This window comes from Corvus hawaiiensis, chromosome 26, assembly GCF_020740725.1.
Source record: "Corvus hawaiiensis isolate bCorHaw1 chromosome 26, bCorHaw1.pri.cur, whole genome shotgun sequence".
NCBI classification, from domain to species: Eukaryota; Metazoa; Chordata; class Aves; order Passeriformes; family Corvidae; genus Corvus; species Corvus hawaiiensis.
In genome coordinates, this window is record NC_063238.1 from 21997687 (window position 1) to 22022094 (window position 24408).

Consider the following 24408-nt stretch of genomic DNA (forward strand, 5'->3'; position numbering starts at 1 on the left):
TGGATTGTAACATGGAAGTAAAGCTGAGCTTGGTTTATATGTTAAAAGACATGCCTGTTAAAGAATGTTAAAGAAATACCCTACTGTAGTAAATCACCTGCCCCTTGGTGTTTGACAACCCTTAGGATGCCTCCCGTATGCAGCATCTCCGTCTTCACATTTGCTCTTTTATGGTATTGGTTTCTAATGTGGCGTTCTGTTTTCCTACTGTTAAGGAATGCTGTTTCTGGTTTCCGCCTTGACTGGGGGCAAGTTGCAGCCTCTTCATCTCTCCCCTCCCGGCAGTCTGCGCTGCCTGTAAGACCCCATGCCTATGTGAGGTCCTACAGATTTTGCCCAAACGGAGTTTTACTCCCTTTTCTTCACTGTACTTTACTCACCCACATCAAACAGTGCTGAAATTGTTGCTTAGTTGAATTGAAATCTGGCTGCCTACAAAGGAAGAGGATACACAGAATTAGGTCTTAAGTATTTGCAACACACTTTGAAGGAGAAAGATAATATTAAACAATCTGTTTAATATAAGGAATACATTAAAAAATCTGTGTGTGTGACACCAACAAGGAGCAGACCACTGAAAATCTGGTAGGATTTCAGTGGGGAATGCAGCCTAAAATCAATGACATGGCATGTCCGGAAGGTGGATCTAGAAATAGCAAGTGTGGTAACTGTTGAGAGGTATCACGTTCCTGTGAGTGGGTCGCACACAGTAAGAGCACTCCAGGCATGGCCAGCCACCCCTCTGAGGACACGGGTCCTGCCATTTCCCAGCACAGAGTCAGCCGCCGCGCCCACACTGCACAAGGATCGCCAGGGATGTGTTTGCCTGGGAGAGGCTGGGAAAGTGATGAGTGGGGTGAGAGATTGCTTGTGCCAGATTATTTTATTTTCTTACATGGCATGCCTGTTTTGATAGGAAGGCAAGCAGATCGGGAACTGGAGGCGGTTGGGATCTCAACACAACCTGTTGGCCAAAGTCCTTCACAGAGCACAGAGTAAGCAAAGTGAAGGGCATGCAAAAACATCTGCCTGGGAAAAACATCTGCCCAGGGTATCTCCCTGGGCTCTTCTTGAGCCAGGGTCCCCTGAGAGAGATAGATTTTGCTCAAACAAAAGAGATCATTATGGTCCTTGCGACCTTTTGATTCAGGCTATAAAACGCTGTTTGCTACCTTCTGACTTAAATCACCAGTGGTAGTTTGCAAGTGAGACTGATATATTTTGCTTTCCTGGTTATTGCTTCTTTCCCATATCCAGTGACTGATGTAATGTATGTACACTTTCAGTGGTGGAAACATGCTGGCATACGCAAATGGATTGGGTTGAGGCTTCTAAGCTCTGCAAAATCACCATTTTCCCCAGTTGAGAAATACCATGGACTAGTCGTAGCAAGACTTCTTGTTTTGGCTTCTGGAGCACACATTATTGGTGCTGTCAATTCCTGCAATATTTATTTTGAAAACATAGCTTCTGGATCCATGTCACTAGCTACAAATCGCAGCCCTCTCTTACTTTGCCACCCGTCACCCTTAAAAGTTTCTAGTCTTCTTGTTGAGGGCGAAGTGTCTAAAAAAATGAATTCTGAGGCAAAAAGCTAAGTGGAGATTCACAATGAGCTGGCATTTCTGGGATAGCCCCGCTTCCCGTGATTTTTGACCCCTCCATTTTGGTTTTTTTCCGACCCTTGAAGCTGCCACCGAGGCTAACCGGGGAGGGTGGCGCGGAGCAGCGGTGCGAACCCCGGCGGCACAGCGCTAAAAACACGCGGTCGCGGCCAGATTTCTCTTGCGCAGGGGGAGCCTTTCCACGTCCCCGCTTTTTTACGGGACCAGCCCTCTCTTAGTCGGTCCGCGGCGCTGCTCATGTTTTCCACTGTGGGGGAGGACGAGAAAAGGGGAGACCAGGGCGGAGAAGGAGAAAGAGGAGGAGGCGGGGGGAGGAAAGTTGCTTGAATTTGCGAGGGGCGAGAGCCGGCGGCGGCGCGCTGGTTGTTTCCACTGGCTGGGGGAGCTGCCAATCTGTGTTGTAATCCTGCAGGAATTTCTGCGGGGTTTAACTGGGAGCCGCGGCGCCGCCGCCGCGCACTCGGGGCGGAGGGAGGGCGGCGGAGCCGGCAGCCTGCAGCCCGCGCGCCCAGCGCAGCACCGGGCCCGCCGGAGCGGAGTGCGGAGCCCAGCGCAAGGAGCGCGGCGGGCCGGATCCGGGGCGCCGCCGGCCCTGCCCCGCGCCCCTCGGGCGCTGCCGACGCCGCCGGCCCCCGGTTTCTCCTTTGTGCCCGGCCCCCGGCGGCCGCCGCGCCGGCTCCACGGGAATAATGCGGGGCGTGTGGCTGGCGCTCACCGTCAGCTTCGTGGCCTGCGCCTCCGGGCAGCCGGTGAGTGCCGGGGCGGAGGGGAGGGGGCGGCGGCAGCCCTGCGGGACGGCACGGGACGAGGGCGGCCACCTCGGTTCCGTCAGCCGAGCGCCGGGCGCGCAGACCGAGCCCTGCCCCGTGGCATCGCCGGGCACTGGGCTGGCTGCGGGGGGGCATCTGTTGATAGCTGAGCGCTCTGCAAACGGCAGGCACCGTTCCGTCCCACCCGCCAAGAAAAGAAAGAAAGAGACGACACCCCCGCAAAAAAAAAAAAACCAAACAAAAACAAACCCAAAAACCCGAGCACCCCACGAAGCCGAGCGGAGCACCCTGCCGGAGCGGAGCACCCTGCCGCCTTACAGCGAACCTTGGCCGGAGTTTGCCGCGACGACCCAGCCTCCAGCCGGCCCCGGAGCCCCCCCGGTGCCTCTTTCCCTGCCTCCCCGGAGGAGGGGCGGCTGCCCGGCGGCCGCGGGGCGCCCGAGGGGCCGCGGTGCGGGGCTGGGTGCGGGAGGGGGGATTGTACCCGTCCCGGACCAGCGCCGGGAGCCGCCGGGCCGCCCCGTGTCCGAGCGGCCGCCCGAGGACATCGCCGCCTCCCCCGGCTCCGCGGGCGGTGAGGCGGGAGCGTCCCCTGCAAAACCCGCCCTTCACGGCCCGTTGCTAAAAAGAGAAAAGAGGCAGCAGCTACCCTTGGCTGCGCGGCTCAGGACCTCCCAGACCCCTCAGACATAACGCGCTGCGCGCCTCCCAGCCAGCCCCCGGTGCCGGCTCCGCGGAGCCCGAGCATGCTTCGGACCCGGCCGGCCATTCCCCGCGGGCTTGCCGCGAGGTGCTCGGGATAATACCGCTGTTTACACTTTTTCCGCGCCACCAGTGTATTCGCTAACCGGGTCCTTTGCTTAATGCAATTAGCTCTGTTGCCGGGATTTGTACCTCTGGGAAAGCCTCTCTCCGGCGAACGCTCCCACCCTTTCGCGGCAGGAGCCGGCGAGGGCTGGCCAGAGGGTTTTGGTCTTTTCCATCTGTGGATCTGAGATTGTCTTGAGGGAAGGGATATGCAAATGACACTGATGCAGTGTTTGGGCAAATATTAGGAAATGATAAATTGAGGTTTCAATATGAAATTAAAAAAATACCATGATAATTTAATCCAATTAAAATGAGCCGCTTCACTGAACTAAATAATGTCACTAGCTTGGGTTAACTTTAGAAGTTCTCTAGCTATTGTATAAATTAGCCAAGTCACAGCCTTCATGAAATCTGGCTCATCATTAGAGATTTCTAAGGATACAATTGCAAAACACTTTTCTTAAAGACTGATTAAAAAAGGGTTGGGTAGAACAGTGACTTTTGTTTCCACTAAGTGTAACTGTGCTGCAGAAACACCCTTGGATAATGAGGTACAATATACTTTAATTTTATAAAAATGCTGTTAGTACAAAGTTCTCTGATGGTGGAGTAGCTATTAAACTACCACAGTAATTAGTAAAATATTAAGTTTGATGGGCTTTTGCCTTAGGATGAACACACTGTGGCGGTGTGAGGTACGTTGTCGGGGTATACCCGGGGCTGTGTGGTTCAGGGGGCAGTGGGGAGAGTGAGGTGGGGGGAGCCTTCCTGGCTCTGCTCCACTGCCCTTACTACTGCCAGAAAGTTGTGGAGGGACTGGGAAGTAAAAGGAGGTTGGTGTTTTTCCTTTTCTTTCACCTTCCTTCTTTTTCCTCTAACTGTGCCTAGCAGCAGCTTCATGATCCCTGAAGATAGGATTTTGTAGACCAGTCTGTGGGAAAAGACAGATGCCAAATCTGTCTTCCGTGCAGAAGTCTGTCCTTGTCATAAGAGGAATTCTATACGGATGCATAAAAAACTCCTCCGAGCTCTCCAGAGCACTGTCAAGTGGATTTAGCTCTTAATTTCTTCTTGTGTTTAGATTCTACTATTTATTATCATTAGCTAGGCAAAGCCATAAGGTAAAACCCTCATTTCTGAAGAAGTAAATTATCCATGAGTCTTTTAAGTAGAGGAGGGGGAAGCTGCAGCAGACTTTGTTTCTTAAAGCAATGAGTTCCCTATGTTTGGTCCACATAACCAGCAAACATTTTTATTGGGGTGGGCCAAGTAGATGTTAGCACTGTGTTAAGAATGTCCTGGAAGTGAGACCTGCCACTGAACCACGGGAGTGGTTTGTCGGTGCTGGGTGTGTGCTTCGTGTGGCCTGACGTGGGCTGTGGCTTCGCAGCCGTGCTCTGCTGTGCCGTGCCAGCTGCCCCAGGGGAGCAGCTGCTTCAGGACCGGGCTGTGATGGAGAGGGTGAGAGGGAGCCCGACCTGGTAGTGCCAGCCTGCACATGGTGGCAAGCGTTACCCACACCAAAGCTGGTGGAGTGCACCCAGGTCTTGCCGAGTGATTTGCTGCCATCAGTGCACTGTGCAGTGAGACATCAGATTATGGTGGGGTCTGGTAACCTGTGTGGGTCTGCAAGGATATGGGGGATTCACCCAGGCTTGGCTGAATGGCAAAAAAATGTGCTTTCTAGCTACCTTGAAAGTTTTTTGGTTTGCTTATGCAAGAGAGAAAGACAGTGACGTGAAACTGCTGGAAAGAAAAGGAAATCTCTGTGAGTGAGAGGCCTGATGTGCCTTTTAAAAGGCTGAGCCCAGTCTTGATGATGCTGGGAGTCAGCTTTTGCTGATTTTAACAGCACCAGAGAGCAATGCCTAGTATCCAGCTGTAGTTGTCAGCTCCCATTCGGAAGAGGTTGATAAACCTTTCTGTTTCGTTCTAGTTTGCAAGAGTGGGACGAATGGTTTTCCCGAGCTTGTGTGACAGTCTGATCCTCTCTGCATGCCCAAGTACACATTGAGAAACTTTGCTGGCTAGCAGGTAGTGTTGCATACTGCAGTATTATGGTGCTGCTCTCCTCACAGAAGGTTAATTCCATCTCTCCTTGGGAAGATTCTGGAGTCTGGAGACTGCTTCACGTCACCAATGCGTGCGTGTGGGGCTGGGTTTAGGACTTCCAGTGAAACAGATCGTCGGGGCATCAGCTGAGAGGTCTTTCTGTTTCTTGTGTAAGCATCTGACCGCTGAGTTGTTGGCATAAATGTAATTATTGAAAGATGATCCAAGGGTAATATTTGGTATATTTTTCAGAAGTATTTAGTATTTGAGAAGCATGATGCGATAATTTTCCTACATTTGTTTCTAATGGTTACTTTAGTTTTGGAATTTGGAAAATTGATAGTGTGTTTGAGAGGAGGAATGTGTTTTTGGAAAAGGCAGTTAGGCTTCAGAGCTAGTAATTAGAGGAGAAGAAGGGCTGAAGAGATAGGAGAGACACATACAGCATATAAATCTAAATACCAGCTATGTGTGTTAAATTTGTTTTGTCAAATAAGTTCCAAAGAAAGGAGGAAGCCTTTTCAGTCTTGATTTATTTTTATCCACCTCCAATTTACATGTACTTTTCCTTCTCACTGCAGACTTCACAAATGTTCATCCATTGCTTTTTTGTGGTTTGGCAACACTTGGAATCTGCCATGGCTGCTTCTCTTGCTCTAACGGAACTTCTAGGTTCTGCCATCCAACAGCTGTCTGCACTGCCGTGCACTGGGAATTCTGGGGAGCTCTGGGGTTTGCCACCAGTGTCGGGTATTACAGCCGCCCCTTAGGTGGATGTTCTCAGGAGCCACTTTCTGGAAATGGGTTTCCCTCTCAGGTTAGATTATCTTTTAAAAATTAAAGAACAGTTGAATCTTGACCCAAGATCAAACACTGAAGTTCCTCTTTTTAACATCTTAGCCCTGAGGTCTACATTGGAACTGACTTATTATTGAGGCGTAAAGTGCAGAGATGTTTTCTCTGCATTTTTTCCTAGATCCTTATCAAAGAAGTAGATGAGAGCACTGTCTTCAGGAACAAGTCAGGACAAATATCTTAGGGTTTGAAGTTGGGTGCTGGGGTTGTGGTTCTTGGGCAGGTAACACCTCTGTGGTAGGTTTGAGAGAGTTACTGCAGCTAATGGGATAAAGATGGTGGACTTTGGAGAGTGCGCAGTAAGTCTGGCATTTGCTTGGAGATTGGGTGGATCTGAGTCTCTGTGGTCCTAAGTTAAGTATAATCTCAGGATGACAAGATAAAGGCCTAATTTCTTGACTAGTAGAGGTGCAAGTTATGAGAAGTCGCATGTCAAACACACAGCCATGATCTAATGCCTCCAGGGAGGATGGTGGAGAGCTACCTGCCATCCTCAATGGGGAATGTGGTATTTTGCCAAGGTGTCCTGAACTTGGAGAAGAGCCTGCAGAGGAGCCAGTCATTTGCAGAGCTCTCCGTTTGCACTGCTCTTTATGGCAAGTTGTCTTTATAAAATGTCAAGCAGAGGCATATGGATGGCATTTATTAATTACATTTTCTCACCAAAATGATTTCTGCCATTGAGCAGTTCAAACATTTTGCTTATGGCAGAGAATTGTAGGCTTTAGTAAGTCTCAACAACTGAACAAAGAGCTCTTGTCTAGTTGTGGAGAAGTGCTCTTTTGTCTTCTGAACAGATTTGACAGACTGTGCTTTTTAACATAAATGTTGTGTTTGAGATTGGCAAGCTTATTTGAGGCCTCATATAAGACCCTACTTGAATCTGAGTCATAAAGATGCCCTCTGTGCTGCCGCAATTGAGAGAGGATGCGCAAGTCATGAGCAAGTGATTTGGTCCACATTCAAGTCACTTTGCAGTTGGTGTTGTAGGAAGGATGAGAGAATTACTGGAGGCTGTTCTGTGAACAGCTTGTTGTTTGGTTATCTTCAGTTCATGGTTACAAGATGGTAATAAATTGCTATCTATAATCTTTTCAGGATTAGTAATTTTTTGTAGGTTACATGACACTATTCGGTGATTGGGGAACATGATTTCTTCTGCCCACATTGAAGTATAATTTGCAATCTCTTGAGTACAGATTGCATTAGTGTTTGACCCTGTAATAATGACAGTTCTCTGTATGTATGTTGTTTTCTTGATTAGCTCAGCCCTGGGGGATGCTTTCAAAAGCATACTAGAAATTTAGGCAGAAATACAGAATACATGTAATCCTCAAAAGTACTGGAATACTGATTGCAGTAGAAGAAAATGTAGCATTTAACAACCATTTGCAACAAGTGCATTTGCGCTGAGCAAATTATTTTTGTTGATGTCTCAAGCAGGGGTTTCATTTAAAGTGGAATAATGACTAATAGGGCGGTGATGAATCTGCAGAAATTGGCCTTGTCTGTAGATAGGCTATTAGAGTGTAGTGTCATATAAGCTGTGCTTAACTAAAGCCTGAGCTGGACGCTCCATCTGAAATCACTATTTTTAGTTTATATATAAACAACTTCTTCAGAAATCTCCCTTCTAAGCTAAATTGTTTTGTTCCCAAGGTGAATTGATTTGGGAAAGTTCAAATAAAAACGTGTTTGTCTGTGAGTTGTGAGCATGAAGATAAATACATTGTACTTTTATTAATAGTAAGGAGACAAAGGGGCTTGCAGAAGGTCAAACAGCCTGTGGTATACACAGGAATGGAATCAAAATGTTAAGAAGCCAGCACTGTGATTAACAACCAGAATATATTGTCTGTATTTAAATATTATGTTGTCAGACATGTTTTGTTCCTGTTTGATTAACCATATATAATAAAGCATAATTTTCTCTAGATGTTCTTCCACATTAGTGAAAGTCACTTGTTGCCTTTCAGATCAGCGTGAAGTGACCTATCCCTGTTATTTGAAGTGTATTTCAGAACTGTGACTGTCTGTGTGGACTGAGAGGACTGACTCTTACAGAGCTGTAGGAAAGAGTGCTGTTAAAGTAATATAGCCTGGGAGATGAAGTACTTCCCAGGGAGCAGTTGGGTGCATGACCAGCGTAGCCTCAAGACTAAGGATGTTTCAATAGAGAACAAAATAAATATCATACTTGCTGCCATGTGAATGAATAACCTAACCAGGTCTCCCCTCTCCCACCTTCAAAGGGATCATTTCTGGTATGTCTGCTTCTGTCCTTCCTTTAATTATACAAGTAGAAGCAAGCGTTTTCTTTCTTTGGGCTGAGCTGCATCAATTTCAGCTATGTTGATTCTTCAGTGTCTGCAGGAATAGCTGGCTGGACACTGTACCTGGAGGGCGCAGCCAAACCCCACGCACTTTATATGTTTTGGCTTTAAGAGCCGAGTCCTGTTTGCTTTTTGGACTGGGGTCTGTAGGGGAAGGCTAGAAATGGGTTTGAATACATGCTGTATGTTGCAAGCTGCAGAGATGAGAGATGTCCAGGAGACAGATTCTTCCTTTCCCAGGTTGTTTATCTGTGCTCACTCTGGATATGGAGATTTCAGCATCAGTGTGTGACTTACACTGATTACCAGGTGAAAGCATCTACAAAGCCTTTCCATTCAAATCCTTTTCAAGTGCAGTTCCATGTTCAACTATGCAGTCACTGATGTGTGACATTAATGGTGTTTTTATTATTTAAAATGAAAACCTGCAAGGGAAGCAAAGTGGAAAGGTGATGGTAGTTCAGAGTAATGGGAACACACCATCTTTGGGACAGCCAGAAACGGAGCTTCCCTTGAATATAAATTTGTGACATTGTATAAATAAAGATAGATATGTCTTAGTCCTATAAATAATAATAATGTACAATTACTACAGCAAGAATATGCATAAGATAATGCTGCTGAGAAGCAAAATTCTGAGGATTTTTGTGGACTGTAGATTGCGAAACCTTCAGGTACTGTCCTGGCTGTGGGACTGAATCTTCTCCCGTTTGGGAGCTCAGAGGCACTTGGTACTTGCCACTGATGATGGTGCAAGCATGAAGGAAAGCATTTGTCCATCTAGGAGACGGAGCAACCATGAAGAGGGTGTGTGAAATTTGGTTGTGTTAGTTACGGCTTGTGTAAATGTCATTGAGAGAAGGTGTAAAGTTCTCAGGAACTGCTGAGGCAGCATCCAAAGTTAGAAGATTAATGCTTCAGAATAATTGGTAGCTTAAGCATCGGTAGCATATGGAACTGACAAATCTTCTCCATGGCAGAACAAGAGCAATGGCTAGTCCTGGAGATAGACAGGAAAAGTTATTGTAGTTCCATGTATATATTCTGAATTCTTGTCTTTGGTGAAAGTGTTTATGATTTTCCAGACATGTGCTCTTTGCTTATTTCTCATCCATGAAGGCTGATTTTTTTCGAATGTGACATTTAAAATGTCATGAAATGAAACCTCTTGGGGTACCTTTGAAATTATGTGTTCACAGAGACTGTCTTCCACAGAGCATTCAGCACTGACCTATCTCCAGCTTCTGCAGTTCTAGCTTGGAAGGTCTTTGAAACTTTGTGTGTGTATGTGTTTTATATAGAACTTTATTCTATATAGAGCTCTATTTTACATTTTTTTTTTTTTTATACTGTTGTATATGTGTCTTTCAAGTGTCAAGAAAAGAAATGCCCCGCAGAACATGCTTTCCAGTTAAATAAACACAACAACATTGCTCTCAAAATTGTGTTAATAATTTTCTTGGCCGGAATTAGTTTGGAAGGAGCAGCCTCTCTGACCTTACTTACCAGGAAAAAAAGCCTTAAACAGAAGATGTTCTTTTCAATTGGTTTTTTTTTCCTTGTTCTTCATTTGTGATTTAATACAGCAGTTTCATAAATTTTCCACTATGCATATGATTTGATCCTCAGTAGCTCCCGTAGGTGCTTTTGGTTTGATTCTCCAGCACAGCCGTTTCTCTGCTGTCAAAGCCGTGGTACAGGGACAGGCATGGTCATCACTGCAAAATGTGAATGAGTTGGAAAAATTTGTGTCTAAGGAGAAAAACTGGGAATAGTTATTAGCATGGCTCTGTACCTGACCTGAGCAGGCTTGGGAGGTCCTACTGGAGCTGCTGTGACCTGAATGGACTCCTGGCTCAGCAGAAATTTTTTGTCCATGTCACAATTGAATTTTCCTTTTTATCGCTTTTGACCAAAATACTTCAGTGGATATCTGTCTGTCTGCTGCATGGAAGCATGACAGATGTCTCCAGAAATTTCCAGAGAGTTTGGCAGTGACGAAGCCCTCTGGCAAACCATGAGATGGTTTTTGCTGTTCTGGTAGGAGCTGTGGTCCTTCCTGCAGAGCAGCACAGAGCATCCGTTGATGTGCAGAGGAGAGGAATGGCATGAAGGCGTTGGGAGAAGGAAAAAGTCTGCTGACTATAAAAAGATACATCATTTAACAGCCTTAAATAATCAGGACTCATGATTCGTGTTTGGATAATGTTTTAACATCTCAGTGTTGCTTGATGGTCTGACTGTGCAGGGTTTGAGGGTGGGGAAAGTAGGTTCCATGGCCACCTGTTAAAAACAGACTTACCTCCTTAAAGTGTGCGGGTGCTGGAGGAGACAGGGCCTTGAAGTTGAGTTGACTCATTGTCTCTAGTCATGCTGCCTATTGCAAATGTTTTTCTCTCTGGTGCTGTCTAGCCCAACCAGCCATGCCCTGTTGAAGAACAGGTCTGTGTCTGCAAGGGGGATCTCTTTGCCTTTGGTGGGGCTCAGGCTCAGTAATAAATAGCCTTTCTGCTGCGGTGGAGGGGCAGTCGTGTGCCCACTCCACCATGCTGGGGCTCTCTGATGGAAGGAACTTCTGAGCTCCTGGTAACACAGAGCATTGGATCCAAAATGGTTTGAGACAGTACTCTTAACAGTATTGCTGTGATGAAAATGCCACTTCTTGTCTGTTTCGCAACTGTAAAGCATTAGAGAAGGGAAATTCTTTCTTTTCTTTTGTTTTAGTTCTTAGAGTAATTCACAACCTGAAAGGCTTATTGTACCCTTGGCTGGTTTGGGTTTTGTGCTTATACTAATGTTGCTTGACTGTATCGCTCCTATTTAACTGAAAGCTGGTGACTTGGCATCTTCATGTAGGTCTCTTCTGGTGAACACCTTGAATTGGTCTTCTGCCTGGTGGCATAAACATAATAGTGATGTAGATTTTCTTATACTGTTTTTTGAGAGCCGTGGATGTTGTCTGTGGGTTAAAGAAGTTTTCTGGGTTTGTGAATATTTTGTAATGCTACTGATTTCATGTGCCAGTCAGCTTTTTTTTCTTTTGAGTTTCTTCCTCTGACCTTCTCTATCTGCACTGATAGAATTAGGAAGCTTTAGGTTATGACAAAAAAGCCCCAAACCTTACTTTGGGGAAAAAAATGTGGTAGTTTTATAATGTACAGGTAGGAGTCTCTGTAATGCTTCTTTGCCATTTCTGGTTTCACATAACATCTGAGACTTGCCTCCTCTAGTTTACATGGGTAAGTGTATTTGACTTCAGGAACCTGAGGAAGACTGAAGAAGAAAACTTCTGGCAGACACCGTCAGTCTTAAAGTAGGTAGGATGCCTTGTCATGAAGGTTGTTGCTTACAGAGAGTCAGGGCTGGCACAGTTCCCATGGAGTGAAGTTGCTCACATGGCATTTCTGTATTTGTGATCAGAGATGAAGGGGTCCTAAGGGAGGATTAGCAAGAGTATTTTGGGGGATTTCTCTGTGGCTTCCTAGAGATGCACAGAAAAAGCTAATCTCTCTCTCTCCCTCTCTCTCTCGTTATTCAATTCAGCTAATCTAATTGGAAAACCTCCTTAGAGCAGTCTCTGGCAGCTAGCTGTAGCAGCTGTACAATTAGTAGTGTCACCTAACAGGAGAGCTAAACAAGGAGCAGTAGGAAACTGGAGTAGGATGTTTTGGTGTATCTTAACAACCCTCCCAAGGACCAAGATTGCTAGAGTGAATTCAGCTGTGAATTATAAGAGATTAAAAAAACCCAGGAGAGGTCTGAATTTTTAAAGACTTAAAATTCTGAATGACTCGATGAAGTAGTTTTGAGGTTTGGGCATTGTTGTTGGTTATTTACAGATTGATTTATTAATGAAAATTTACACAAACATGACTGGATATGGGACTGGTGGGCTCTATTGCCCATTCCTCAAGGTGTGAGCAGTAAAGCTGAGCAGGGAAGAGGTGTATAATTAACTGCCTCATATATCTGGGGACATTTCTTTGACCTTTGCCCTCCCAGCTTGGTTATTGGACTGTGTTTTATTCGGGGAGAGCCCTGAAGACCATCAAGAGCAGGGGCTGTCATGGAGGAGAGCACCAGCCCCATCAGGAGATGATGGAGCCATTTGCAGTGATGTTCCCTGGTTGCACTGTCCAGGGCTGTGCATAGGCACAGGAGGGCAGAGGCAGGTTTGTATTTGAATCACCAGCTTGGCACTTTACAGCTTCACATCACTGATTACTGTGATGCTAATGCCATTTAGCCATATCTGTATATTCAGGGAGCATTTAGATAAGAGCATGTGTGGGGCAAGTCATGATTTAGCGATCTGTGTGGATACGTGGTTGTCATATTTGAAATGTGTGACCTGTGGCTATAAAGGATAGGTTTTAGAAGTGCTGTTAACCAAGTGGCATATGTCAGGGACTGGAAAATCTAGGCTATTTATAATTATCCACAGGTGGAGAGGGAAGCAGCAATGCATAATACCAATAATAATTATCAGCAGTATAGAAGTTCATCTCTTAAGCCGTTGGGTCTAATGCACTAAAAAGTATTTGATCTGGAATCTGGCAAAGCCTTCAAATGGAGCTGTTCAAAGGCGTCCTGACCTAATTTTGCTGCAGAAGTGTGTGAGTCTTTCTCGTTCCCCTAATTTCTTGCAGAAGGTTTCAGTGATAAAGTCTTCATCCTTTACGCATGCATATATTTTACTGCAGAGCTTTTGAATAAAAGCAGCCCTTGCAGGCCAGGTGGTAAATATAGTACTCAGCTTAACAGAAAAGATGTTCAGTTTGTCCAAGACATGTCCTCCCGTGTTTTGCAGTTGTCAATTAGCTTTCCTTAAGACTTCTTTTCATTTGCTAGATCTTTTTGTGATTGATTACTAAGTCTGAAGTTCAGTGCTGGCTCTCTGAGTAAAGGCTTCGTATTATGCTGAACTTCTATTTTAGTGAAAACCTCTAAAATATAAAGCAGCTTATAAATAAAAGTTTGCTTTCTTTTCAAGGGAAATCATTAAATTACAAGGCATTGTCCATGTAGCTATGTAAATTTATCAGTTAAAGCATACAGCATAAGTGTTTTGACTTTCCTCTGGATAAATAAAAGCAGATGTAATGACATGTCTTAATGGACTTCTGTCTTCAAAAGAAAATGGGGAGAAATCAGGTTTATTTTTCAACAGTGGCAAAATAGAGTGTACTGCAGGGATGGGTAGTGCTCTGTGTTATTGTCTGTGTTGGTGTAGATTGTTTTTATCAAAAGATAAAAACAAACAAAGCAACACAAACTGAAGGCTTTAAAATTGTCTGACCTGTCACTCGTACAATTTCTCATGCCATTATCACCATGGTGGTGGTGTAAGAGTACCAGTTTCCTACCAGAAGTGCTGCTTTTTGTTCAGTGTGGGGTGTTTTAACTTGTGCTAGTGATATCTCTGAGCAATACTGTGCAGTACATGGTAACTATAGTGCACTTTAATTGTAATTTATACCTTAAGTTATTTATTTGCTCTTTTTCTTTGCAATCTCTTGTGCTTCCAACCTCATTAGACTGATTTTTTTCTTTCCCTGCTGCTGCTTTTGTGCTATCAGGCACAAAAGGTAACTGTTAGCATTGGCACAGCTCTTCAGTCTCATGTTGCAAGTACAAGATCCAAGAGCAGAAGAAAAGGTAGATGAAAAACTGGGACAGCCCTGGGCCATTGCCCACTCTCAGGAATCCTTCTGCTCACTCAGCTCGCAGCAGTGAGAAAGAGGGAGTGGGGAGGAGTTGGTTGTGAGTGACCAAAGTATTGGCAGAGCTGTTGGCAGAAAGGGGATGCTGGACTGCTGACATGTCTTGGCCAGATCTTAATTAAAGGAAAAACCTGGAGGTGACTGGTTTGGGCTGGAAAAGAGTTGCTGTATCAGGGATGCTAATTCCATCTTTGACTCATCAGCTATGTCTGTTTGACAGCGCTGGAGTGCACAAACCAAGCGTTTAAGCAGACATGGATGATTTGAGCACTGCATCCCTCATCCCCTTTGCTTTTTGGAAAGTGAGTGTGTAGAGCCAAACGTTGCAGCTTGGCATTTCTCTCTGTTCTTGGATTTTCTTGGAAGACTTCTGTGTTCTCCTCTCTGACTGCAGAAGGATGGGAATGATGGGTGCAAATTGCTCCTCCTCTGATCTACAGCGTCACTTCAAAACTTGCTTTGTGCAAATCACCATTTCTGTTTAAGTGATTAGTAACTGTGCTGCTCAAATGGAGGGGAGCAGTCTGAAGTTGGGACTAGCTGAAGTGTCAGATTACCGAGGGCACTATAATCAAGGTGACAGCTGCTTTCCTTATGTTATACTGAAACAAAATATCCCAAACCATTCAACAGAGCTTCACCAAATACATTAAGCTCAGTGCTTTTACTCTTTCCACGACTTGGTGGATTACTTAACACTCTTGGCTAATGAAATGCTGGAGTGCTAATCTCCCTCCGTGGATACCAGAGGGGAAAACGTTGAGTGTTGCTACCCCAAGAGCGCGAACGTGTGCGTGAGCTAATGGCCACATTCAAGGGCTGCAGTGCAGGGAGGGAAGAGGTTTCTCCCCGAGGTGCTGCTGCTCCCGCTGGAGATGCTGAGCTTAGCACAGGGAGGGGGATTATCTGTGGCTCAACAGCTGCCGTGTGCATGCACGCTTCTCCATACCCTGTGTGGTGAGCAACCTGGTAACCCAACCCTGTCTCCCTCCCACCCCTTCAAGGTATTTGCGCTTGCCCTTAAGTAACCATTTCTTTCTTTGGCTTCTTAAGCTGACACACTTTGACATACTCAGGGGTGAAAAATGGGAGGTGCTTCTTGAAATAGCCTTGATGTGCTGCACAGGAGAAGGCCTTGTTTGAGGAGCAGGCTATGAGAGTCTTCTCTGAGCTCTATTTTTACCTTCCTTTTAGTAATACCAGTTTATTTTATTTTGTTTTGAACAAAAACTCATGTGGGTGTCTTAGCTACAGAAAAAAACCCCACGAAAATACCTTGCTGAGGTTTGGGTGCAGTTTATTTCCAGTAATGAAGGGCAAGCCTGCATAGGGAAGAAGTTTATGTGAAAGAATGGGATAAATAAGACTATTAGAATATGCTGGTCCTGGGCTTTATTGTGGGACTTCAAGTAAAGTTTTGGGAATCATCATCTGGTACAAAGCCTTCTCTTAATATTCACCCCTTCAGAAAGAATTAGTGTTTGGCCTGCCAGAGGCTTACTCTGAGAGCAGTCAGAGGGCTATAAGCTGTGGTTTCCTTTGAGGCAGAGGAGCCTTTTCTCCAGCCTCTGAGGAAGGCTCTGCTGTGACAGAGAATAAGGGAGGTTGAACTGGGAAGCCTGAATCTGTAGAGATAGCAGGGACGAGAGACTTAAAAATTGCAGGGGGTAAAGCCAAGAATAATCTTCTAATTGCTGAGCTGCACTGTTCAGAAAGCTGTTACATCCAACTGCCACATCCCCTTTCTGGTTAGGAAAGGCAAGAAGAAGGAGTGAAAGGACTCTGAGATCATCTGAGTGAAACTTGACTCACACAGGTCTGAAAAAGGGCACTAGGAGTTTCATTGAGTGTATTTTAATAGATGGCTGTAACAGCCTGAGGCAGGTGGAGCTGCAGCAGGAGGGAAGGTGGGCAGCTTCCAGTTGTGGGGTTTTCAGGAGACTCCTGCCTTGCTCCCTCCATGCAGCCCTCCTGGTCCACTGCACTGCTTGTGTGTCTGGAAACTCACCTATCCCTGACCAAAGAGCCTCTCCAGTTTATGGAAAAGCATGTCTGTGTTACTTCATTTGTGGTCAATTGCATGAAATGTTTCCAGAGTTGAGAGTATGCTCTGAGCAGTGCTGATACTCCAGTCAGGGCAAAGAAATGGGATAAGACTTGAGTTATTGGTAGAGCATGAACTTTGTGTTTTCTGGGTTGTAGCTGCTTGGCTGTTTCAAAGCACCTAGTTTATCCTTTTATCTTTTCTCAGTCATACCTAACTTGAACAAAGCCTGTGCTCTGCAGAGACTCTTGGAAGACATTAGTCTTGAAGTGGAGAAACTGCTCAGTAGTGAGAAAGCATGAACATCTGACAAATTTGGTACCTCATAATTTTTGCTCATAGAATATCTGTAGCACAAGGTGCCCCAATAATAAATCTCCCATCAGCAGAAGACTGGGTGATGCATCCAGGCTCTCCTGGGGAACTATTTAACCTTTGCAGGAGGATGGCTGGGGTGTGCCAAGTCCCTGCTTGTGCAGCAGAGATCCCACATGCCCCTGTTGTCCAAATTCTTGAGGTTTTTTTGCTCTAAAATATGACTAGAATCTGAAACTGTAAGGCTGACTTCTTGCATGAGGTGACATCTTCCAATGGAGAAGGGACAAACCAAGGAAATTAAAGAGAGGGTTGTTTCAATAAGATTTTTTTAGGGCTGTTTTGTTTTCTTTTTCTGTAATTATTTTTAATCCTCTCCTGCTGGCAATGTAAGAGGCATCAGAAGAAGGTAGTTGTGTTCATTAGGTGTGGTGCAGGACTTACAACAACTGACCAAAATGAATAGGCTTCACTGGGTGGTCATGGAGAACATGCTCTGGAAATAACTCCTCCGTTTTCTCTTGGGGTTTGGGAAATGAAGGGAGACTTTCTTTCAGCCCTTCTACTTATTTAAGATAATATGCTGGCCTGCCAAGCAGAGCAGGATTTACTTTTTTCTAATGCTGGGAGAAGAAGCCTGTGATTAAGGAACTTTGGCAGTCTGTGATTCCTGGTTTTCTTGTATTTTTGTTGCTTGTGTTTGTATGCTAAGGTGTTCACAAAAGCATAAGAAAGTGTATTTTTGAGAAAGATGTGAAATGGGTGACATTTTCCAAAAGGACAGTGTGTCTCTTGGCAGTATCATGGTCAAACAAGTAAATATGTATTTTGGTAAGGAGCCTAATTTTGAGAGTATCTATGGATCTGACTTGTCATGCCCTCCTTACTGTGATTGCAATTCCAGGCAGTCTTGGAAATACCACAGGTATCAAATCCAAGTATTTTTTCCTCCATATTTCATTAATTTAAAATTACTTTTTAATTCTATGATAATGGCTGGATTGATGCATAGTAAATAAATACACTGGATTTCTAGTAAAATTAGCACAAGTTAGGGATGAAGTGGCCTGGAACTTCAGTGGTGGTGTCTCAGCACTTTCTGTGAGAAAAACGTATCAACTTCTGTTCACTTTTACCTCTCAGCTGAAACTGCTGCTAACAGAGCTTGTTTGGGTGTCTGTATTTCTAATGTGGAGAGGTCTTCCCTCAACTAATAAAAAAGTGTCAAACTCTGTTGAAAATGTTGTAGAGGGGATGCTGTAATGCTGTGTTACTGCTGCTGATCTCTTGTGTGTACAGAGGACATTGACAAAGTCAGAAGGAGAGACACAAGGAAAGATAAGAGCCACGGTGTGACTTTACATGCTGAAAATCATTCTGTGACTGCTCACAACTGTTAATTAATGCCGTTCCAGAAGGTTATGCATGTTTTGGAAGTGGCTGCAACAACGGATAGGAGAGAGGCAGCTTTCCCTGAAAAGGAGGGAAAACATTGAAGAAAATACATGTGCTGTAACTTTTGATTCCTTCTACTTTTGTTTTGTTGGGGGTTTTGTTTTGTTTTGTTTTTGTTGTGTGGAAGATGTGACTGCAGTCACTTCCTCAGTCTGCTCTGTCCAAGAGCCGAGTGAAGCACTGATGGAGAGTGAAGAGGTACATGGCATTGTCATTCCCAGTGCATGGGCCAGAAGGTGAAAGAACTGACTTCTCACCAAACCCTTCCTTCATCAGGGAAGCATGATGGTGTAGCAGCTAATGTTTGAGAGATGAGGGCGAAGGTAATGGTGGATTTGTTTGTGGGACTTTAGAAAGATGACCCAGGGAAGATGAGGTGCTTGTGTGTAGCTCCTGTGAAAGCAGAGGACCACCTTCACCAGGAGAGATGGGACAGAGTGGCAAGTTGTAGCTGACTGGGTGGAAAAAGCACAAATACCCCTTGTGGTATTTGACATCTGAACTGATGAAAATGCATATCAACTGACGTGGCTGTCATGGAAATACTTAAGTGTAATCTAAGGAATTTCTAGCTCTTTTTGCAGCAACAGCAAATCAGTTATTACTTTGTTATGCTCATGTAAGAAGTACAGTACCTGTATTTTATCAGTTTTATCTTTGAAAATCTATGTTATTCAGGGCTTTCAGTATATGAATTAGCCAAGTTTATGCATCACAGTGCATATGGTTATAACATTCTTACTTGCATGGTGAAAATTAGCTAATATTTTAAATGAGCTATTAAAACTTACTTAGCTCTTACCTAATAAATATTTATTAGCTGCTAAATATCAGTCATTCATGCCTCATGAATGAGGTTCTCCAGGAGGCAGCTTCAGCTGGAAAGGCATCTCTCTTCCTGCCCTCCCTGCCGGATCTACATGAGGCAATGTCTTTCCCACCTGCTGCTTTTTGCCTGCTGTTGGAATGTCCCTTTTCAGTGCTTGTCAGTGGGTCTGGATGGAGATGTGGGTATCTGCACTTCCCAGCACTCAGAAAGGGGCCAGTTCTCCAAGGCAAATCCTTTTAGAGATATGAATTTGTTCATTTCTCGGGGAGGATTGAAATGGATCATCTACTCAAGTGATGCTGTGCTTTCTCCTGATGAATTTAGGTGGATATTATGCATGTCACACAGCTAAATTTCTGAACACATTTTTCTTTTTAAAATCTGTTTTTCAATGTCAGTAGATTCATCTCTGAAGCTTAAGCATCCAGAATTGACAGGTGTGTTTTTAGGACTAGAGAGTCTTTGTGCAGAGGGAAGTAGGAAAGCAGTACTAAAGTGAAGCATTAGTCTATTTGGGATTGCTTTTCAGCTTTAGTGTCAGAGGATATCTGGGAGTACTACAGATATATTTTCCAGAGCATCCAGAACATGTGAATGCATATAGAGTTCAGGCTGGAGCAGACAGGATTTTCTACAGGACATGAAAACAGTAATTCATATGTATGTATTATGGATGTTTGATGGCAAAGGCAAAACTCCATTTATACATGAAAGGCAGAACAAAGGGGAACCAAAAAGAATTGGCCAGAAATGTATTGGTTTGTTTCTTAAAAAACAGCAGACTAGATACAAACAAAGCGAAAGAAAAGGTCAGCCCCAAAATTTGAGCTGATTTTACTACGATCAGTGAAGGAATAGCAATCTAGCCTCAAACAACAGCTTGGGATGTGTTGCTGGGTCTTTTGAAAAGAAATAATTGGTAAGTGGTATTTTCCTCATGCATTAAGTGGTGGTTTGCTGCAGACTTGCCTTGAGGAATCAAAGCAAGTTAGGGACTTGACTTTTTCAAATGTCCAGTTCCCATTGCCCAGCAGTTCAGGGCTTTCCACGCATCAGCGTGATCTGCGCGGATTATGGAGACAAATTTAGTTCTATACTTTTGACCATATAAAAAAGTCAATGCTTCTTACTTTATTAATTTCCTTTTCAGTCAATGTGTTTCGTGTGAGGTTTTATTTCTTTTTTTTAAAGAGACTGCAGCATATGAAACTTTGAGGATTAAAAGTAACTTTCAAGGGCCTAATTACAAGGCAGTTCTCTGCTGGTTTACACTTAGTTTGTAAATTGTAACTGTCACTATGAACTTACCCTTTGAATAAAGCCTTATGTACCACCAGAGTTAATATTTAAACCAAACCACCTGCTTAAAATTGGCTACCCATTACCCCAGTTATGTTAAATTAGAACCTCTCATAACAATGTGAGAAGGTTCTTGTTTTATAGGATAAGCTGCTTTCCCACCCTCAGGCAGCAAACTTGAAGTATTTTAAGTCATTTGCTTGGAAAAAGATAAGAGTCCAGTCCTCCAGCTGCACATGGCCATCTCAGCACCACGAAAATAGAAACTGGTGCTATCCCAAATGCGTAATTCATGCAGTAGCTTGCAGGCATTCGTGCAGTGCAGCAAACAGCAGTGGCTCTTCCTTGAGCATGCTGTGGGTGAACAGCAGCATCGGGGCCACGGTGCCTGGGGTTGTGTGCCTGTTCCCAGCTCAGACGCTTCCGTCTTGTGCCTAGTGAGAAAGGTGCCCTAAAGATGATATAGGCAGCCTGGCAGCTTCACCATGGTATTCAGGAACTCCTTTTGGGGAAGTAAAGGCCGACCTTGCAGCCACTTAAGTTAGGGCAAACCTAACTTGATGTTGTCTTGGTTGAATGCAAACAAAAAAGTTGTAGAAATGAATAAATCTCAACTTTCTGGTATGTTCTGGATGAACAGATATTGATTCAGGCTTTGTAAAGCATGATTATGTTCTGAATCTCTATAGGAAAAAGCAGTGTTGTAAGCTATATGCTGCCATATGCTGCCATCTTTTTTTCTTCCTTCTCTCTTCCCCAAAACCAATGTTTTTCTTCCCCTCCATCACATCAGTGTTAGTCTAGTTACTGCCACCAAAACCAAAGAATTGGGATCAAGATGGTGCTCAGTGTTGAACATTAGAGAAGTGCAGCATAAAGTAGTTCATGTTAATAGTATCTTGTGCCTTGTCTACTTCTGAGCAAAATTTACTAGAGCATTTGCTAATTTCTGTTGGGATGCTTAGTGTTGCTTTTACTGTTGGTTGTACCTGAGCAAATGCCATTGGCTTCAGTGAAGTCTGTGTTGTAGAATTGGAGATCTTATTCCAGATGGAAAAGGGAAAAAAAAAAAAAAGCTAGAGCTTTGGAGACACTGAAGGATGGAATAATCTCAGGTAGAATGGAGAGCACGGAAAGGTGTTGTTGTTTTTCTTAGACAGTGAAAGCATGACAAAGATAGCTGACCTGTTACTTGTTTTGATAATAAATACATGCACATCTATTTCTCTACTACTTTGATTTATAGAGGAATAAACATTGAGCAACAAAAATAAATATGGCGTGACAGAAAAAGATAGACGTTTAGGTGGCATCTCAGCAAAGAAAGGAAATGCTTTGAAGTATGTCCTGTAAAAGTGCATTGTGACAAGCATGCAGAACTTCATTACAATGCCTTTCAAAAGAGATTTATTTTAAATAGACTTCACCAGAGTGATTCTTAAAAAAAAAGTTCCTTACATGCTCACAGCTCTCTTCATTCTTCTTCCAAGCCAAGCCATTTTCTGTAGCTATATCTCTGTGTGCACATGGAATGTAGATTTAGCAGAAATTCATTTATATGGGAAAAGAAGGTGCTTTGGTCATGCTCGGCATCCATTGATAACTTTGATGGATGCAAAGAAGTATTGACTGTTTCATGGTTATGGCTTAATGAAATTAACCCCCGAATTAAGTGGATACTTGAACTGGCAAAAGGGCATTCAGAGAATTGTGATCATCCTAATTTCCCAAGTACATCCCTAGGGCCTACTGTGGCGTGGACAGCCCTCTTGCCTGAGCCCTGCCACCAGCTTTCCCTGGGACTCATGCCCCAAGCCCCCTTGTCAACTCTGCAGAGGTGGAAGAGGGCTGGGATGGCTTGGAGGCTCCCAGTTCTGCTGCCAGCTGTGTTCTTGCAGGGGAGCAGGTGAGCTGAGCATGTGGCTGGGAGCCCCACACTGCCCCATGGTCCCTGAGCCTTTCCTTCTCTCACAGCAGGGGCTCTGGGTGGCCCTGCCGTTGGCATGTGATGGCCATGTGGGATAAGCGCTGCTAGTGGGCCAGGGCGTGGCCATATGGCATCAGTAACTGAAGACAAAATAAATTAGGATGCTTGAGGATTTCAGTCATCAAGGGAGAGGGGTTGAAATAGCAGTGATTCCTTGTGTGGGAGTCCACATCTATTAGTGCATGAGCTTTGCTCTGCTGGATGATGGTCTTTATTTTGCTGGGATTTAGGGAAATCCCACACTCTACATATGACCAGATGCTGCTGAAAAAGAGTCTTTTGGTTGTATAACATTAAATACTGGTTGATTCATCACCTACCTCACTTGTATCTCTTCAGCTTCTGATGATTGTTGACCTTTAAATAAAACTCTGTGCAACTGTGATAGAGTTTGTGTTGTGACAGGTGGGCCTAATGTTGAATATGTGCAGTTGGCACTGTCTGGAGAGGCTGGTGGTGATGTGCAGGTTAGATGGATCCCAGGTGTTTCTCTTTTGTTATTCTTGCATGTATCTCATTTTCAGACCACTCAATTGTTGATGATGCTAAATAAAAAGATCTTAGGGGTTTAAAGTACAAGCACTTACTTGTATGGTGTCCTGAAGTATTTTGGAGTTGTAAATAAGTAAGTAAAAAATAAGAGAACTTGTATTTTCAGAGCAGTTCTTTTCAGCATGAGTTAAAAATAAAAAAAAAAAAAAAAAAGGCAAATCAGATGCAATCCATGACTTAAGCACATGCTTTAAGTTAAGCACACTGAGCAAGCTGAGATGGGGTCCCTGGTGGGACTCCTTGTTGTGCATAAGTGAGACATGAGGGCAGGCATCAGATAAAGGTCTGAGTTCAGAGTCACGGAGTACAAGCTCTAATCCAAAAGTGATAGCAGGTACAGGGCCAAAACTGACCAAATACGTTCTTTGGAGGATTTGTTGGCTTTATTAAATTGCTCCATGGAGTGTTTTCACAGTTTTGTATTGATCCAAGACAGGCCAGAGCATGCTCTTGTCTGCTACTTAGTTTATTTATGAATTTACGAAATAATATAAGCAATTTGAATGCTCTGGAGGGAAGAGAGAATGGTACAAAATTCAGTATAAACATGGAATGGTATGAACACTTTTTCTGTCAGTGAAAAGATGGAAGTAAGGCAAAGTCACGAAGTGTTGTGTTGAGAGGAGCAGGCTGATGAGGAGGAGCTGACAAATGCAGAGAACAGGCAGCTGGCTGCTTGCAAGTTTGTCCGAGGAACTGTTGGTTCCTATAAAAAGTAAATTTTATATACCAAAGGCAGTTTACTTGCTGTTTGGCAATAAAAGTTAGGAATGCAGCTGAGAGGGGAGATGCAGATCACTGCAGACAAACATGGAATTACCTCATTGGGAAAGATGAGTAACTCCAGAAGAAAGTGCTGTACCAGTGGCTCACTTACTTTGGTCAGTCCTTGAGAGAGGAAATTAAAATGACAGAAGTTTGTGAGTCTTAACAAATCTTCATTGGAAGAAAGGATGTTTCTTCTGTGTTTCATATGAAGGAGACCAGTGGTTGTCATTGCCTGTGTAATTCTGTTAACTTGTCATTCCTACATGTGACTGAATTAAAACGTGTCATATTCCCATTTCAGTTAATACTTTCCATTCCAAGCTCTCCTTGCTAAGTATTTGTGAAGCAGTCATGCTTTTCTTACTTGATAACTGTCAATTGTCTGCCTGGTCTTCTCTCTTCCCAGATCCTCCCCCTTGACTCAAACTCAAATTACTAAGCATTGTAGGGATAAAACCACGGCATCTCCTCTGTCTCTGGTACTGCAGCACAGGCCTGGCTGAAGCCCAGGGTTTTGGATGGCCGCTGCCTTCCTCTTGCTTGAGAATACTCTTCAGGGCAACATCAGTGGATATTTGCAAGGGCTGGAGTCTCACTGTGGCATCTGGGAATCTGCATCTGTAGACTGGTCTAGCACTGAGTTGGCCAGTTCACACCAGGTGTAGGTGCACTTGAACGTCAGCAACATTGCAGAGTGGGTCCTCCAAATCTGTGTCACGTATGACACAGGGACTGAGGCCTTAATTTTACTCTTACATACACACTGTCCCTGGAAGCTGTTTATAATTCTGATTCTGCTGTTTCCTACCAGAGAAGCTTTGGTGCCTTGTCCCATGTAGATCAGGCATAGATGAATTCTAGTTTATTGAAGTCAAGGGTTTGCTTGAAACTGTGCTCAGCTGCGTGTTCCTCTGAAGCCAGATGTTCTGGCCCTGGCCTGGGGAGCTGGCAGGGTTTGTGGGCACATACTGTTCGGTGAATGCAGTAAGGT

The 24408-nt window shown here is 44.3% G+C and overlaps 1 protein-coding gene across 1 annotated transcript in view; it reads left to right on the forward strand.

Annotated features, from left to right (window-relative positions):
- Nucleotides 1-2103: 2103 nt before the first annotated feature.
- Nucleotides 2104-24408, forward strand: part of SDC2 (syndecan 2) — a 60241-nt gene continuing 37936 nt past the window's right edge. Inside the window, exon 1 of the mRNA XM_048286787.1 lies at nucleotides 2104-2374. Coding sequence (XP_048142744.1) covers nucleotides 2315-2374 — 60 coding nt within the window. The 5' untranslated portion in view covers nucleotides 2104-2314. The remainder of the gene's footprint in view (nucleotides 2375-24408) is intronic.